This window comes from Camelina sativa, chromosome 15 (genome assembly GCF_030686135.1).
Source record: "Camelina sativa cultivar CO46 ecotype springtype chromosome 15, ASM3068613v1".
NCBI classification, from domain to species: domain Eukaryota; kingdom Viridiplantae; phylum Streptophyta; class Magnoliopsida; order Brassicales; family Brassicaceae; genus Camelina; species Camelina sativa.
Window position 1 is genome coordinate 8,183,955 of NC_141894.1, and position 18,923 is coordinate 8,202,877.

At 33.3% G+C, this 18,923-nt stretch overlaps 4 protein-coding genes and 1 long non-coding RNA gene across 5 annotated transcripts; 3 read left to right on the plus strand and 2 right to left on the minus strand.

Annotated features, from left to right (window-relative positions):
• Positions 1 to 2,134: 2,134 nt before the first annotated feature.
• LOC104748250 (pectinesterase inhibitor-like) lies at positions 2,135 to 3,015 on the plus strand. Its single transcript, XM_010469922.2, has 2 exons — positions 2,135 to 2,394; positions 2,613 to 3,015. Exons 1-2 carry the CDS (start codon positions 2,211 to 2,213, stop codon positions 2,957 to 2,959), a joined length of 531 nt encoding a protein of 176 aa, XP_010468224.1. The 5' UTR covers positions 2,135 to 2,210; the 3' UTR covers positions 2,960 to 3,015.
• Positions 3,016 to 3,384: 369 nt separating this feature from the next.
• LOC104746056 (uncharacterized) lies at positions 3,385 to 4,585 on the plus strand. The gene is made up of 2 exons (XM_010467441.3): positions 3,385 to 3,742; positions 4,083 to 4,585. The coding sequence occupies exons 1-2, from the start codon at positions 3,431 to 3,433 to the stop codon at positions 4,344 to 4,346; spliced, it is 576 nt and encodes a 191-aa protein (XP_010465743.2). The 5' UTR covers positions 3,385 to 3,430; the 3' UTR covers positions 4,347 to 4,585.
• Positions 4,586 to 4,598: 13 nt separating this feature from the next.
• Positions 4,599 to 6,456, minus strand: LOC104746057 (protein REGULATOR OF FATTY ACID COMPOSITION 3, chloroplastic). The gene is made up of 5 exons (XM_010467442.2): positions 6,083 to 6,456; positions 5,843 to 5,897; positions 5,689 to 5,745; positions 5,320 to 5,397; positions 4,599 to 5,195 (listed from the first exon to the last, which is right to left on the minus strand). The coding sequence occupies exons 1-5, from the start codon at positions 6,329 to 6,331 to the stop codon at positions 4,681 to 4,683; spliced, it is 954 nt and encodes a 317-aa protein (XP_010465744.1). The 5' UTR covers positions 6,332 to 6,456; the 3' UTR covers positions 4,599 to 4,680.
• A 318-nt stretch (positions 6,457 to 6,774) lies between these two features.
• LOC104748251 (serine carboxypeptidase-like 33) lies at positions 6,775 to 10,399 on the minus strand. Its single transcript, XM_087489473.1, has 9 exons — positions 10,027 to 10,399; positions 9,844 to 9,951; positions 9,631 to 9,726; positions 9,413 to 9,505; positions 9,119 to 9,207; positions 8,391 to 8,815; positions 8,177 to 8,272; positions 7,167 to 7,272; positions 6,775 to 7,053 (listed from the first exon to the last, which is right to left on the minus strand). Exons 1-9 carry the CDS (start codon positions 10,298 to 10,300, stop codon positions 6,904 to 6,906), a joined length of 1,437 nt encoding a protein of 478 aa, XP_087345599.1. The 5' UTR covers positions 10,301 to 10,399; the 3' UTR covers positions 6,775 to 6,903.
• Positions 10,400 to 12,885: 2,486 nt separating this feature from the next.
• Positions 12,886 to 13,916, plus strand: LOC104746058 (uncharacterized). The gene is made up of 2 exons (XR_760815.2): positions 12,886 to 13,074; positions 13,470 to 13,916. It is a non-coding gene; the product is annotated as an uncharacterized LOC104746058 (long non-coding RNA).
• Positions 13,917 to 18,923: the final 5,007 nt, after the last annotated feature.

Consider the following 18,923-nt stretch of genomic DNA (forward strand, 5'->3'; position numbering starts at 1 on the left):
TTTCGGGCTTATCTTACCGATCAAAAATTTAAACTTTTAAGCCTTAAAAAGCATTGTTTATATGTGCACTATAAAATAAATCAATCAAAATTTTAATAACTCATATATATTCAATACAATCAACTTAATTTAATAGAAAAGGTTTAAAACTTAATAAAATTTCGATACTTTAACCAAATAAACCAATATATAATTCATGTAAAATATCATTAACAAAAATTTTAAAGTATTAAGTATGGTTATTAAGTAAATATGAAAACTAGGATTAGAGTTTAAAACTTTATTTACAATAAATTGTTAATCAAATATTGCAATCAAACAAAAATGTTAACAAAAAGGTACAAATATATTTGTTAAAGGGCTTTTCGGGCTGGCCCGAGCTCGGTCGGGCTAAGCCCGAAAAACCCTATAGCCCAAACGGGCTGAACCTAAAAGGGCCGATTTTTTCTGGACATATATATTTAAGCCCGAGCCCAGTATTTTTCAGAACCGGACCGGGCCAGCCGCGGGCTTTGACCCTAATTAACATGCCTATAGACATACATAGTTTGTGACTTTGCGAAGATGGTCATAAGTAAGATATCACATGGTATGCGATAGACCTGCGACAATAAACCTAGGAGTGTTAATCGGGCTAGTCCGGCTCGGCCTGAAATCTGTAAAGCCCGCATATGTTTGAGTCCGGCCTGGTCCAATCCGAAATATTTCCGAGCCTATATTTCAAAGTCCGAGCCCGGCCCTAACAGGGCTACAGGGCTTTTTGGGCTTTTCCGGGCCTATGTTAGAGATCGAAAATTTAAACTTATAAGCCTTAAAAAACAGTGTTTAAAGGTGCACTATAAAACAAATCAATCAAAATTTTAATAACTCATCTATATTTATTACAACTGACTTAATTTATAAGAAAAAGTTTAAAACTAAATAAAATTTTAATACTTTAACCAAATAAAACAATATATAATTCATATAAAATATCATAGATAAAATTTTTTAAAGTATTAAATAAGGTTATTAAGTAAATATGAAAACTATGATTAGAGTTTAAAACTTTATTTACAATAAATCATTAATCAAATATTGCAATCAAATAAAAATGTTACACAAAAGTACAAATATATTTGTTAAAGGACTTTTCAGACTGGTCCGAGCCCGGTCGGACTAAGCCCAAAAAACCCTATAACCAAACGGGATGAGCCCAGAAAGCCCGATTTTTTCTGGACATATATATTTAAGTCCGAGTCCAGTATTTTTCAGAGCCGGACCGGGCTAGCCCGCAGACTTTAGGCCTAATTGACATGCCTAAATAAACCCAACGGAAGATACTAAACCGAACTCAGGTTATTATTATTTTTGATTAGGATTCGATTAAAATTAGAGCTGAACTAGTCCATTTAAAGAAAATTAAAATAGGGTAAACAATTTTTTTATTATAGTTTACGACATACATTATATTTATACTATAGTCTATATTAAAAAAAAAAAAAAAACTAAAGAGCTTCTGATCCTATTAAAACTGCAACCGTATAAATGATGTATATATATATATATATATATATATATATTTTAAAATGATGTATATTTACAACGGGTTTCTATTAAATTTTACTATCATTGATATCAAATAACAAAATGAATTAGTCCATAAAATTATTCTCTAATTTTTGGTTCTTGTTCAAATCCAAAATAGTCTTGTCTCAACGAATTCGGTCTTTTAGGGGACCTCTAAGCTCATACAAGTAATTTGCAAAACTAATCCTTACCCAAGCATCTGTGGCACTACTCTCAATCTTGACCCTAGGAGCAAGACCTCAGATCTACAGAAATAAAAAGAATGTAAGAATGTAATTTTGTCGTCGGACACATGAAATGATAATAAGAATGTAACGCTACACATAGAAGCAATGGTTCAGTTTTGTTATTAATTTTCTAAGTCAAACACATTCAATTTTAGGATGGAGGAATGAATGGTATAAGAAGAAATCAGTGGCCCTTTTCGTCAACAAAAAAGGTTAATATTATTGACCAGAAGAGAGAATATTTCCGTATCTATTTATGGTAGTCTGAAGAGTGAAGACGAAAAAACTTTACTTTCTTCTGCTCAAACAAAATATATATGTCTTCTGACCCCATGAAGCCAACCTTGAAACTAGAAACGATTCACTTACAGTTCGTTTGTAGCAATCAAAACACGCTAAAAAACAAATTAAAAAATGAATAATTTCACAAAACTTTTTGCTATTTTTCTCGTGTTTATCCAAATAGCCTTCTCTCAAGCAATTCAGTCTAATCCGGTATCTATCGCTGCACAGCAACTCTGCAAAAAAACCCGTTATCAAGCACTATGCATCTCTACTCTAAGTCTTGATCCTAGAAGCAAAACCTCAAGTGTCCAAGGTAATGGCTTTTTATTTTCTTATAGTGAAACTCTCTATCGATAATCTAAAAGAAAAAAAAAAACTTGATTAATACTATCTTAGGAAAAACTTCAAAAATGACAAAATGATATTCCTGTTTTAAGTTTTTTTTTTTGTCATTATCCCCATACGTGACATATTGCAATGTTATTGTAGCTAAAACACTTATATTTGTTTATTTTTTTGAAACATGAAAAGAATTTGCGGGGATTGCTGTCGATGCGACGACAAAGAAAGTCAAGGAAATGCAACAATATCTTATCTCCGTCCTAAGAAAAATCCGTCTCCGTGAAGACTTTGAGAGATACGGAACTTGCATTGAGGAGTACGGTGCAGCCATTGATAGGTTTTTACCTGCGGTGGTGGCTGCTCTAAAGGCAAAAAAATATTCTGTAGCTATGTCTCAAATGAACGAAGTTGTGTCGAAGCCGGGTTATTGTGAGGATCAGTTCGCCGGGAAATCGCCTTTGACCGGACGTAACAAAGCCGTCCATGATATCGCTGATATGACTACCGATATTATCAAAACGATATCTACTAATTAAATTGTTTTAAAGTTCAAATACTTTATTAATGGAATAAAATTTTGTTAGCTTCCGTATTTCTATCTCTATCAAATATGCAAAGTCTCCGTAATTACTTCCTTACCTTAATTTTTTATAAGATCTCAAATTTTTTTTTTAATACGTAGAATCAATTTAATTTAACCTCTTCTTCCATAATTGTTTCAACACCATTTGAGACATTTGATAACGAAAAGTAATATTTATAGCAAGATATGAGGTGATAAATGCAATTTTTAAAAGTTAGACAAAAAATAGTTACATAAATGGGCCTCACATCTAGCCCATTAAGGTAGAACCCAAACAACTGTGTTTAAGGCCCAAAGAAATACTGGCACATGTCGCACGCATGCGTATGAACCGTTCGATGTGATGCCATCTCATCAATCCTTGTAGTGTTTCAGATTGAACGGCTACGATTGAAGTTTGAAGGTTCTACACTTCTACTGCTAAATGCTGGTTCGAAGCTTCTGCTTCTTCTGCTCTCTCTCAGTCTCTCTCTTTTGGAACGGAAAAAAAATCTCTGCTTGTTTGGTTGGGAAGATGGCGCCTGTTGAAGATGATAAGGAAAACAAGGCGGAGCAACCTGTGATTCAGGTTCTGAGCGACGACAACGACGACAGCGAAGTGGAGGAAACCAAAGACGGAGGTGAAAAAGTAACCGCAGACGACGATGAAGACAATGAAGCTGAAGACGAAGACGATGATGATGACGACGATGATGATGAGGAAGACGACGACGATGACGATGACGATGAAGAAGAGGTATGAATCTCTTTCGTCTCTATTTCCGAGAAAAGGTTATAGATCTAGGGTTTTTCTGCGGTCTAATTAGACTCTTAATCTTCTTCGTATGTTTCTCAATTGCTTTAAAATTGTCCTGTGGTACAAGGTACAGTAGGGTTTATACTTATCCCGAATCAGATTTTAGGGTTTTTTTAGTCTTTGTTTTAGTAGAAAACAAAATTTAAGTTTTGACCTTATCTCCTTTGAAGTCAAACCTAATATAACTTTGGTTCATTTCAGCTTCTTCTATTGGGTGCTCGTTCCAAATCTTATAATAGACCAATATGTTGAGTACTTATATTACATTCAAACTGTGCAGGAGGAGGAGGATCTTGGGACAGAGTACTTAGTGAGGCCAGTTGTTGAGATTGAAGATGAGGATGACGCAAGTGATTTTGAGCCTGAGGAGAATGTCGTGGAAGAGGACGTTGATGAAGAGATTGAAGAAGATGATGTTGATGAGGACATCAGCTTGAGTGCTGGCAAATCTGAGCCTCTGCCCAAGAGGAAGAGGGTTGCTAAGGACCAGAGTGTTGAGCTAGGAGATGTGACTGGTGATGACATTAGGCCTTCTAAACGTTAGTTTTTAACTTTCGAACTGACCTCAAAATCCAAGAAAGAAGAAGTCGGAGATGGATTCAATATTCAGAGTGTTTGATTCATCTGTTGGGTTGATGTAGTTTTTTTTTTTAATTTAGTGGTAGTGTTTGTTTAGAGCTTAATGGATTGTTGTTTCTTTATGTTCCCTGAGACAGCTTCAAACAAGTTTAAGTGTTGTTCTACGCTTCTTTATAAACGTTGGAAGAATTTGGTTTCTTTACTTATGATGCTGCTATGAGTAAAACAAAGAACTTCAATTATATGTGACCCTAGTATCCAAAACATGACCCCTCAAATCAAAAGTATTACAGACAGCTCTATCCTCCTACGTTAACTGTTCTCCGGGTTTCTCTTCTGCCGTTTTTTGACTTGTCCTGTCCTTCTTCTGGTTCACTAGCCCCTTCTTCTTCTTCCTCTCCTTCTTCATCTTCATACAAAACCATAACAACATTACCATCATCATCTACTTCGTACTCGATATTATCACCATCTTCTTCCCCGTCTACTTCATCATCACCTTCATCTTCACCTTCTTCAAACTCTTCCTCTTCATCATCTTCATCATAAAATTCATTACCAGAACGAACAGAGTGAAACTCAGGAGGTGGAGGACAGTCTTCGGTGATGGCCTCATCACGTTTCATCACGAGATGCCTAATCACCCTCTCATCACTATCTAACAATCCCTTGAATTCGTTCAAGTATTTCGCTTCTATCTCAAAGTTCATCAGTATATAGTGAGCATTCTCTGCCTTCTGTATTTTGTATGCCAGTCTACGCATTCCCCAATCACTAAACCTCCAAACTTTCCCCTTCTTCTCCTTCAGAAATTCTGAATACCAATCAACAAACTTAATTAAACACTACCGCAATAACTTAAAAAACTAAGGCATCAGTCTTGCACTGAAATATAGTGAGCACAACAACAGAGCATAAGAAGGGAAAAAGCTTTTCACCTTGGACTTTTTGGTTGATGCTTTCAACCTCCTCAGCATGTTTTTCATGGATCAAGTAAACCACCTCATAGTGCCTCACTGCACACACATAGCTTATAAATCATTAACGGAGTAATTTCAAATCAATTAACAGAATCCAATACTCTGAACTAAGTAATGTATCAAGGTCTAATCATATTCCAGGGTAAGCTCCCGACCATCTAGAGAAAAACATATTGCATAATTCCAAATTCCTGTCGTAAGTTAAAAGCTAAGCTAATGAGTTTAGATTATGGCATAATTGGTCAACATGGAACCATGCAGCTTCGACTAGATAACTCGTCAACACATTTCACCGTTTGAGACAGTAAAGGTAAATAAAAAACTTACTCCTTTCCTCATTCAAGTCACTCTGAAGCTGAAGATCCAAAAACTCATATAGCTCCTCTGTGTTAATGATAGAAGAAACAATCAATTATAAGTTATAACAATCAAAATCATAATGAAAACAAAAACCAACTAAGCATATAAAATAATCACTCACTTTCTTCAGCATCAGCAAACTCGGGAAGTAAGGCACCTTCTTCATCTATCTTCTTCTGTAAATCAATTCCACGATAACAAAAAATTACACAACTTTAGCATCAATGATGAACTTAGAAACAATGGATAACAATCAAAGTTACTAACTTTATCCTCATCATATACATCAAATTCAATCAATTCTCAGATTTAATTAGTAAACTCCATCAAAAAAATTCGAACAAAAATCGAAATAAGATACCTCTTTGAGAAGAATAGATTCAGGGAAAGGACCAGTGGCTTCGTCAGGTTTAGCTGAAAAGCCATGATTGTCATCTTTCTTGCTTTTCTTCTTCTTCGCCGCTACCACCAAAGAAAGAGGTTTAGATCCTCTGCGGCCGAGACTAGGGTTAAGACACACGACGCGCGACGGGTTAATGAATGAATCTCGACCGTCGATTCTGGGTCTGAGAGACACTAGAGACGAAGACGCGTGCAGGAGTGACTCCATTGGAGTAAGCACGAGTGAAGAAGACGAAGAAAGAAGAAGAAGGGAGGGGTTTTAGCAGAAGAAGAGCAAAGTGACATTTTGGGTTTTTTGGATAAGAAAACTTTTTATAATAATTTTCACTTCGACCCCTATAGGTTTTATAACTTACAAAATTGCCCGGTAAAACTTCGTACTGTTAAATTAGGCCATTTATTTTGTATTCACAGAGAGTCAAACTAATTACAGAATTCTGAACATAAAAAAAAAAAAAAAAGATAAGTATTTGCATCTAACACTAATCTTACTGGATTTGGACTAAACTTTGAACATAATTACTTAAGTTGTTGTTTTCCCTCTTGCTTCTATGACGAAGGCATTCACACAATCCGTAAACGAGGCTAATTGCGTAAGTCATTTATTATTGTTAATTTGTAACATGGTAATTTGGTACTTGGTAGACACAGTGAGAAGAAACATGTTATACATTATGCGACATGGATTTATTATTTATGAATGTATTTTTTTTATACTCATCGGTTATTAAAAAAAAAAAAAAGAGAGTACAATATTATGATACTGTATAGCGATATTGTCTAGGGGCGTGAGGGAAGTTCCTGGCCGTTAAGGAAGGACCGGAAAAGAGCGAGAGCTTCTTCAGGTTTATTGAGAGGAACCAAGTGTCCAGCTCCTCTTACCGTTACGAACGTTAACCCTCCTTCGTACTCCGTTATCCTCCCTCCCACCTTTTCACATTACACCAAAAAAAAAAAAAATATATCTTGTAACTATACTAATACAAACTTATTTGGCTAAAGTATCACATTAATATATAATTTCATGACAACCCCTAATTAACCTGATGATTGTGGAACCAAGAACGCCAATCGGATTTAACGGAAAGCCCTAAAGCTTCAACACAATACCTACTCCCGATCACCGGCACTCTCCCGTCCGCATCTCCACTGTTAGACGATGATAAGTATTGTTATCACTATATAAGATATAGTTTGTGAAAAATCAGATATTGTTATCTTCTACTAAAGTGTTTTTTTCAAATAGACTAAATTAGCATTGGTTTTCCGGAGTTCTGAACCGTCCAAACTAATTAGAGATTATGAAAAACAGTACCTGTCAGATACGAAAATAATGTACATTTACATCAGTAGGTTATTCATTTGACAGCTAACTAATCATTCAAAGATTTGCTTATATATATGTAACGAGACAAAATCCAAAAGACATGTACATAGCACAACATTTTGGTGGGTGAATCATAATTTTATCGATCATAGCATCGTCGGCGGGTTACCTCGTGAATCTCGTGGTATATGTACTATGAATTTTTTAAATTTATTATAGTGGTTTGTTTCCAAAGCGACCATATATTTCAAGTTTTTCAAAAAGCATCACAAAAATGTTTTTAAGAAGGTTATGATAACATTTAGATACCTTTTCTCCAAATGTTGACGTATTGTGTGTGGTGTTCTAAAATTTTGTAAATACTTGTGATATTTTTGGATAGGAAAGTAAAAAGTGGTTTATATATGTATAAAGTATCCCATAAAATATGTATGTTTGATGTAAAAATCTCTCGTGCATTCAAGACTCTCGTGCATATGTTTATGTTTCAGCAATAATTTAATATAGGGGTAACTAGTTTATATTAGCGGTTATTAATATAGGTGACTACTGACTAGTTTATATTAGCCTCGCAAACATTTCCTCAAATGATATGTTTCCATTTTCAAAAGGAATAAATCAGCTAGGAAAAGTTCATTGACATTGATGTTGTATACTGAGAGGTTATTTGTTTCATTCTATATTTCTGAAATAAACACCAATTCTATCGATAAAAGTGTAGAGTACCTATAAACCCATATCTTGAGGCCAGCTTTGATGAGCTTACTGTATGTAGGCAACATTGAGGAGACTGTAAAATGGTACGTTTGCAATATTGAATCACTGTCAATCACAGTAAAAAGAAAAAATATTGAACTTAACATTTCATCAGCCTTTTTCATATACATAATTAGGAAAAGTCAGATCTATTCTACATTTCTACATTAAACATTAAACTTACTTGCAAACTTTCCATCTTGGTACATTTCGTGTAATGGCATGAAGAGACGATTGAACATCGACCCTATTGAAATATTTTTCAGCGTAATTAGAGTAACAAGGATCGTATCCTTCGTACCATCTCACTCTCTTGAACCAGTCTTTGACCGCCGGAGACTTATAATTAGCTCCGGAACTTAAGTAGGAAGCTCCTGATGAGCTATTAGATATGCACTTGGGAGCATATATGTTATAAATATCAATCTCTTTGTATTTTGTGAACACTGTGCTCATGGCAACGTTGCAGGGTTCTGACCAATACGAAGACTTGAAGTCGCAGCTACGTTTTGCAGAGTCGTAGAGATTGTCAGAGATCACTGCATGACTCCATGCATATTCTAGAATCCCTTTGTTATCGTACTCATCGTCCGTCAATGGATTTCCCACCTATATTGACAAACTTTTATTATTATGAAAGAAAATCATAATTAAAATTTTAAAATCTTTTTCAGAAAGAAAAAAGTAACATTGAAATATATATTTCATTGTTTTTAAAAAAAAAAAAAAAAAAAAAAAAAATCTTCATAGTTTTCATTTACTTAAATACAAGGGATCCACAATCAAAGAAAGAGTTCTTTTTTCCCAAGAAAAAGTCGGTCGCATTGGATTTACGTTACACTTTCACCATGCACGTATTAATAGTCATGGCAAATTTATACGATGACTAATCAAATATAGTAAAATACGTACTATGAAGCCTTTGAGATTAATGAAGGAGTCCTTTGGCTTAATTTTGTTCCGATCGTATATAATCTCGGCTAGCTGAGGTGCGTAATGACCTGTAAATTATAGAGTAAATAAACCATTAACCATACCATATATTATTTCATACCCATAAATTTTCATGCTTCAGTTTGTACTTGTAAGATCCTATACTTTTTGCTTAATCATAGTTGATATATTCCAATCCAGATATTACAAATTTTTTAGAATGAAATATCAACAGTTCGAGAAGAATAATATAGAGTAATTAATTAAGCTCACCGGCATAGCTTTCACCAGCTATGAAGAAATCACGAGACTTATACTGGGGATACCTTGCAAACCAAGCAACCATGAAGTTGTATGCATCTTCCGCTGTTACAAAATTTCTCTAAGTAATTTCTCACAGTTACGTTTACACTAGAGTACATATAACCAATGTTTTATTAATTTAAATAAATTTTGAGGAGTTGAGAACCTTCTTGTGGACTTTTACTTACCAACGAAAGCGTCGTTGAGGTTGTCCAAATCGGAAGATGAGTTCGTGTACGAAAACCCTACTCCAACTGGTGATTCTAAAAACAACATATTCGCTTCTGCATTTTTGTGAACAAAAAAATTCGTGAAGTTATACAAAAAAACTACCTTAATTATTTGTTGTTAAAATTTTATTTTATCCGGCTAAAATTTTGTAACGAGAACTAGATAAAAACCTTGGACCCAAGAGTATTGATTGAAACTAAGGCTTGTCCCATTTTCAACAACACGAAAAGGTCCTAATTCAGATGCTGCTCCATATCCAATAGATGAACATCCTGGACCTGCAGCAGGATCATCAATATAAATAGGTTAAAAAAAACTATAATCATATATAATTAAGTGAATTGATTACTTACCTCCATTAAGCCAGAGAACTAACGGTCTTGTTGAAGGAGATTCAGACAAGGCTTCGAAGAACCAAAAGAAGAGTGAACGTGTATTTTCTTGATTGACGTTGACATAACCTGAGAAATGAGAGACCTTTGGACTCGATGGTTGTTCAGGAAGGTTAACTACTTTGTCTGAATTTTGTGCTTCAATGTGATAATCTTGATGACGTAATGATAATAATATCAACAATGAGATGATCAGCAGAAAATTTTGTTTTTTCATTGGAAGAGTCAAATTCATCTCAAGATTTTGTTTGTTTGTTTGCCTTGGTATTTGCCTTTGTCTAGCGTATGCAATGTGTATTTATAGAAGTAGAGTAATGTGTATTTGCCTTTGGGGGATGTTGGTTGATTGTGGAAAGTAGAGTATATGTGGCCACATAAATTAAGGATAAGAATTTACAATTCTTATTTTTGTTTTATGTCAAGATCGTAATGGATGGAAGCTGAATGTAGTACACTTCTGAGTTGTGACCAATTCGTTTGAGAACTTATTATAGATTTATAGTTTTAGTTGTGTACTATCACTAGTATAAATAATAGGATGATTTATTTTTTCTTTTTCTTTCTGTTTAGTTTGATTGGAAACTAAATGAATAATTTGGAAGTTCAACCATAATTTAAGCATTACAAAAAGTAATAGTGATATTAGAAATATGTTTCTTATTACAAAGACTTAAAACAAGGCTTAATCCTTATTTCGAAGTCGGTTTCTCTAGAAGGTTTGCTTCGATGGCCATGATGTACATGCCAAGTGTTGACTCCACTACACATATCATGTCATTTACCTTACTCACACTACCTAGCTAGGAAGCAAAGTCAATAATGAGATTCCCCATTTATACAACTAACTTCCTAAGAGGCTTAGCCTCTTGTTCATAATGCATATGATGAGGACATTTTCATATTTGTTGTGTAAATCATACAGTCATAAAGTTTTTGTGATACATTTTTATTTGGTCCGGTAATGAGAAGCGGAGTAAGAACTATATGGGCCGAGAATAGGCATTGGCTAACTATAAACAGAAAGTTTAGATATCAAACGTTACTTTGAATGGGCTGATAATAATACTTAGAACTTTCTAAATTACAAAGACTTTTCGAAGGACAGATGCGAGAAAAAAAGAAGAAGAAGCAAGAAGGTACCAGTACCACTTTCCCAAAGTCAAATTATTTTAATGAATATTCAGGGCATTTCTTGGAAATTGTAATTAAAGCTTTTTAACATGTACATTCACAGTTTTTCACTAGCAGTGAAACTAAATTATTGATATTGTGTTATGGGACCAAAACTAAAATTGATAAAAATGTTGGGCATAAAACGAAAGATCTCTGAAACATAGTACGTAGAGAAGGGACAGAAGAGAAACGGACGGATTGATATGGGCTACAAAAAAAATCAATACAAAAAATCATTACTATTATTCTTTTTACTCGTCATTATTGTAGGGGACCCTTTTTTTGAGAAATTAAAGAGCCTTGTCCTATTTTTGTATTTACCAAAAAAGAGTTTTATACATTATTATAAGTATACAGTATGTAAATAAATTGTCTTACTGAAAGCACCAATGCGTAAGTTAAACTAACACGAAAGATTAAATTAATATAGGAACGCAGGTCAAGATGATTCTTTTTGGCGTTATATCAATTGATATAAATAATGTTAATAGTTAGTATATTAAGTAATTGACATTACTATACTTTTGCATTATTTTGACCATTTCATTTCTTAGGAGACTGTGATTCTCCCGCACGCCCACAAAGTTTATATTCCCCACAAATCTGAGACTTTTTGATTACTTAGAATTACCTCTTTTGTGAAAAGAGATTCGATCTTCTTCAACTTACTTCGTTTTAAAGAAACTGATGAGCTATTGAATAGTAAGAGAAAAGGAAACTTCTTAACAAATGTAGAAATTTGATTTTAGGAAGATTATAATTTGAAAATATTAGGAACAAAAACACGTTCATTACAAAATATATATATATTTATATATTAAGTTATACTATGAAAACTAATACTCCCTCCGTTCTAATTTAGCTGTCGTTCTAAGATTTAATTTTTGTTTCATATTAGTTGTCGTTTTAAATTTTCAATGCAGATATTTGATGAATATTCCAATCTTATCCCTGTTGTTTTAAAGTTTCAACCAATGAAAAAATTATAAAATATATTAACAAATGACAAAAATAAAATTTAATAGTTTCCTTAATTTGTGTGCAAAAACCTTAAACGACAGTTAAACTAGAACGGAGGGAGTACTAATGAATGCAAACATGATTTATTTTGAAATTTGAACTTTCATGTTTTTCCCTAGAATTGAGGAATTCCATTTACCAAGATTCTCTTAATTTGCTCAAACTCAGTCTCTTCACCAATTAGTGAATAATTATGTTTAGCTAGGATGCCTGGTAGTCCAGCTAGATTACATTATGAACTAGGAAAACAAAAACGTTCGGTTAAAATCAGCAGTTCATGAGTTCTTCGAAAAAACACATTCAACATGAGTAAACCGATCGAAAACTGTTGACAAAAGAAAATGGTTAGGACCAAAAAAACTTGAGACACAGTTTCGAGTTTTAATATTTGACTTTGGGTTTCGCTTACGACCAAAAGAAACTGCTAACTCAGGAAGAGGACCACCTCCGGGCAGCACGGTCAGGTGTTCGGGTAGATTTGTCTATGCCATATCGCAAAGATGACGTCATCAAGTTCACATATAAAGCTCGTTTCGGGCAAATGACAGCGTCATGATCCCTCCAAAGGTCTAATTGGGCCCCGGCCCACGAAGGTTATCATCTATATTGTATTTTATCTCTTTTTTTATTGTTCTTTTTATTATATACTTTGCCTTAAAATCTCTCCTTCAATTGATATCTTCTTCATCATCCCACCGTTTCTCAAGGCTCTCTCTCTCTATCTTTCTTTCTGTTTTTATTTTATTTTTCTCTCTCAAATGGAAGGGAGAGAAGAGCTCCCATGGATGGAAAGGTCAAGGCCAAAGGTTCTTCAAGGTGATATGTCTACCTTGATATATGCAATGCTAAGAGTTAGGGTTTTGTCAGTTCGAAGAAGTCAATTTTCTTGTTCATCGGTGATATATGTATATGATATGTTACTGAACTATCTAATACGTATGTGTTTCTCGGTATCTATATATCTAGTGTAGGTATATAGACTGATAGACATTATTAATGTGTACATGCATACCAACATATATTTGTATCCATACACTTTCGCTACTATTGACACACGAAGATAGATGCTCTTAGATATGGTCAAATATATTTACAAAAAAGATATGGTCAAATGTCTTTTTGCAGTCTTTACAGTTAAAGATTTGGAATCACATATATACACGATTATTGTTGTAAAGAGTAACATGTTCTTTTTTCTTGTGCTTGTGCAGGCAATAAGAGAAACATAAACCATGTGAAGCATATGGATTATTGGATCGGTTGTGCTGAGAAATTGGGCTTTTCTTCTGAACTCCAGTTTCATTGATCAACCGGTGTTATCCTCTCTGAGCTTTTAGTCCCTCCATTTTTTTTCCAATTATTATGTTTCATTCATATGATGCATTGCATTATTCTCTTTTCTTGACCTTGTAAGGCCTTTTCTTGACCTTGTAAGACCCCATCCCTTTCTAAATGTGTCAGTATTTTCTCATTTTACAGATTCTATTCTATCTCTTCTCCACATAGAATAGATATCTATCTCTACCTCTAATTCGTTCGAGTCATCTTCTCCTACCTTGTCTATCCCTCCTGAGCTAATCTTTACATCTTTTGATTGTCATTGATGTACAGCTTTGATATAAATTCAATAAAGAAGTTGAACGTTTCCCTTCTTCTTATATGATTTTTTGCTGGTGTTGGTTATTATATTATTGTAACAAAACTAAAGGAGGTAAAAAAAGTCTCGCTATCAAGGGGACTGGCAAAAGGCAATGAATATGGAAACGGGCAAAAAGAATTATGCCTTTACTCTCTCTCTTTTAAGGCTTTGGACAGGAATTTACTTTTGTTTTATGTGTTGTGTTTGTTTGGGTCTGACTGACCCCAAAGGGCAAAGGCCAAAGCCAAAAACCAGAGAACTCTCTTATTAAATATTCCTTCAGAATCATTTATTGCCTCTTTTTCTCTCTCTCGCGTTCTACACTCGTGACTGTTTCTCACCTTCTGTACTATGATATTTTTACCTATCCTCAACTCTTCAAATAGTATGGGTAAAACCCCAAGTTTTGTATAACAAGAAGCGAAATTTTTTGTGTTAATACGTCGTTTATAAGGATGATCAAAATAAAAACAAATGTTTGTATATAGAAACTAGTATGTTTCCATTTTCCAAGCACGACGGACAGTTTAAAGTTGATAGATATGATGGTTAATGTTTTCTACTTACCGGTTCTATTATGCTAGTATTATTTTTCATATTAGGTGTTCATATTATGCATCTTAACAGAAGTTAATAGAGAGAAAGGGGTAAGTTTTACTGAGAAGAGAGGAAAAGCTGAGCCACCCTTTTGTGTTATATACGAGAATAAATGTTGCTAAATTGTTTTTTCTCTTATCTTTTTCGCCATCCCTCTTTTTTTCTTGTCTCATATCGCCATTCCTCATAAATACATATCATGTGAGGACTTATGATCAGTCTCATATATCATAATTGTACATTTATACCTCATATTCAAGTAACACTATATACAGTTGATTTGATGAGAGCTTTCATTTCACATCAACTATTCTGTATACCCCGTCGAGATGTACGTACTGATTTATAGGCGATTTGAGATATCAAGTACTTGAATTCTAAAATCCGCAATGTCATATTCATAATTCATAAAATTGTTTATTTTCTTTTGACAAAATATAAAAATGTTCCTTTTTGACAACTGGATATGATTTTACCAAAACAATAGATCCGAGAACAACGTTTCTTCTTAGAGAAAAACAGTTTATTTTAACTGTTTTTATATGATTGAGATATATAGAGCAACAAGGACATTAGATAAGGGTCACATGATGGCTGCATTTGCCTAACCTATTTATTCATGGCCGGTCATTAGAGTTTTAGGGTTTGGGAGAGAAATGAGTTGTGTCCCGTTTATATATGAGTGATCATTCTTAAGTCTTTTTTGAGAGTTATGGTTGTGGGTGTTTTGAAAGGTAGGTTTGACTATACAGATACACATCAATAATATTCCTCTATGTCAATTAGTTATACAGACAATAAAAACAAGAAGTTTCATAAGACCAAACTTATGTTTATATTTAGATAGATTTCGTCAAGTTATATTACAGTTATGTCTATCTCTAGTAGTAAGCTAACGTAGTAGTTATTTAAAACCCTTTCACATATTTCATGTAGTAATTATTCTAAAATTGCTAGTAGTTGAGCATATATACATATTCCTCAAAAAAATATCAAAATCATTGTGTCGATTAAATTATACATGTAACTGAAAAAAAAAACATATATCATAAACATATTTTAAACATGTAATTTGTTAAATTAGAATCCAAAACAAAGAATTTAAGTTTGACAAAGAAGAAAAGTATACAAAGTTACAAACAATCTGGTATTGACTATTGAGTAAAACTATTGCTACAAATAAATTAGTAGTATTAAAAATTTCGTCTTGAGCTAAATTAATTGGCATCTATATTGTCAGCGGCCCCTTTAGTTATGGTAGTGGGACGGTGGAGAGATTAATTATACGAAAAGTCTTTGGTCAAAAACTCAAAATCAATTCCCAATATCAATGCCAATTTTTTGTTTAATCATTGCCATCTTCGACTTTTTAAGACAATTTCAATACAACAAAGAATTGTACTCCAATAATTAAAGAAAACTTTACAGATGAATAAATTCGGCATTTTTATTTTTGGTTATATTTATTTATATAATGTTATGGTGGTGGTACGTTCTACAACGAAATGATTGTGTCTCCAAGTGGACGATTGAAAATAAAAGAACTCAAAAGAGGGTTTGCAACATATTTTTACTTCCTTTATTCTTTACCGGTACCAAACATTGCATTAAAAAGTCTTGGAATTTTTCGCAGACATAAAATGATTTCTTTTTAGAATTTTAAATTGGATGCAATATTGAAAATACCCTCTCTATAGACTATATAGTTCAAGTATCTTTTGCACGAAAACATTTAAAATACTAAAAATGCATCCTTTTAGAAATGAAGTATTATAAACTATAGTACTATACTATTGAGTCGTTTTTTTTTGTTGTTGATAATTGTATTGAACCGATTTATTTACTTAACGTTTTGATCTTACGCACGGTATACAAGTATAGAGCCCGAATGCTTTATCCTCTCCAACACTCTAATTTTGCATATATATATATATATATATATATATATATATATATATATATATATATACAGTATCCCTAATTCTAGTTCTAGTCACCTTTTCGCTTTTCACGTGAATTACGAAAAAAAAAGTTCATACGAAATCGGTCTATTATAATTCATCCAAGAATTGGTAATGTGTTTACATACTAGTACTACACATCGACAAAAGGGCATATCCGCATATGTGTTTGTTTTGAGTTTAAAAAGCATTTGTTCTCATTATAAACCATGATGATCAATGCACCACTAATATAGATATATACAAACATACATACATTTGTAAATGCAAGTGATATATACATGAAACGTGTATGTAAATGGAAGGGACATGAAGAAGAAAGATGGGACAAGATGTTCAAACTTTATACTAAGAATGGGTAACATCTTAACATGGCTCACTCATCAACTCTCTCTTCTTCTTATTATTTTTCTTTTTCTCTCCACTATTTTTGGCTTTACTGTTGTTTTTTTCCCTTACCCAATTTTCATGTGATTCCCACTTTGTTTCTACATAACGTTAATAATTTGAAACTAATGATTTTCTTATAAAGATCTAAGATTAAGTTGACGATTGTAGTGCTTTTAACGTTTTTATAATTCTAATCATATCATGTTAGGATGATAGGATCCATGGTTACATTAGTCTTTAAGATATGGTCTCCCATCTTCATCGTGTCTGAGTCTGACGTAGACGAGGCGTGTCCATGCTTCTTATATGAGTTAAACAAACCCAACCCTCAAAGCGGAATAACTTTTTTTGGGCTATTTGTTTTATACGTTCTCTTTTTGATTAAATGTGCCCTCTCGGCCCGATATATCATCAATAGTATCAGTGACCCAAATTTGGTACTGCCCATTAATGACCCGTAACAAACCGAGCTAAGTCCCGGTTTACCTTTTCTCCGACTCAATTTTTTTGTTTTTGTTTTTGAATATATACAATAACTATACATTGTGAAATCCCTTGTTCAGTCCAAGTGATCAGTATTGATCAAAACTTTTTTTCGTCTATTAATGCCTCGGTGTATAACCGTATAAAAGTAGAAGAAGATAAATTCAGTAACCTTTTTATAGGCTCCTCAAGTCCAGGAGAAACTTTGACTAATTGATAGTTTGATACTATGAAAACTTCTTGTAGAATTTTTCAAAAAAGCTACACAATTATTTCAGATTGTTGGCACCCCAATATAGCTCAATCACCTTTATTTTGGAGAATGATATTTATACGAAATGTTTGACAAGAATTGAAAGTTAGGCCGCCCAACATCCAATCAAATTGGTGACAAAAAGAAAAACATCCAATCATATAATTCACTCATACATATCCAGAGAAGTAAAGTATATGTGAAATACTATAAGATAAGAAACACACATTTAATATAGAATTGGACCATAGATAATCGATTGTTTGTTCCTAATAACTCATGAGCATGCAAGAAGCATTTAAAATCAGGTGGTTTGTTAGTGATGGAGCTTCTCCTTCCTTCTCTTGATGGACTCATGGACATGTACATTTCATCAAACATTATGGATTCAAAATTACACACATCTAAAAAACAATTGTAGAATGAGGATATATAACGATTTTGATGTGTAAAACTTCAAACTTCAAAAATAACACATACTAATTAATAACATTTTGTTTGGGTTTAAACCATTTAAAATCTACAACGGATATAAGTACAGTTTGGCAGCTATATCGTCCCTCCTACTCAACATCTAGCTATTTCTCGTTTACTAAACAACCCGAAATCCACACAACCTAAATGAAGCCGAATAAAAACCTGACTAATAGATCTAAGCTTGCATTCTGTTTTAAATTGGAGGGAAGTCGAAGTGTAATTAAATGTGTTATTTTAACACCTAACTTTGGACCAATGTCTGCAGAGTTAGATTATAACGAAGATTGGGTAGTTGGACGCGGGTATCAATATTATTGCAGTTCCCCGAGCTTGGGGTCTGATATTAACTGCTGTCTTTTTATTCATGGTGTGTTATTGGTCCAAAATCTCATCACGTTCCATTCAAACTACTAGTATTACGTAGAAGAAAGACTCAATATTCATATCAGACGTCATATCGAACAACTCTCAATATCCTCTAGATCGACAAATAATTAAGACCACACATTCAACATATACATATTCGGTTCAACAAACCAAAAGTATGCTTCATAACCAAAATATATGAATCAGGTCAAACTGTATACATACGAATTATAAACCTATTTTTTTTCTCTGCAGGTGTCTCTGTAAGCTTTATATGATAACAGAATTTGGAAATGAATACTTGAAATTTAATGAATACCTGCCAATTAAGCTCACTCCAAGAATATCAGGTGTATTTAACTAATTAATTATTAGCAACTTTAAAAATAACCGCTAATATAAGCATTTTCGTTGTAGTATATATGTTGGATGCTGGTTATATAGTCATACTTAACTATTTTTAAAATTTTGTACGGTGTGAGGAAATTTAGAAGCAAAT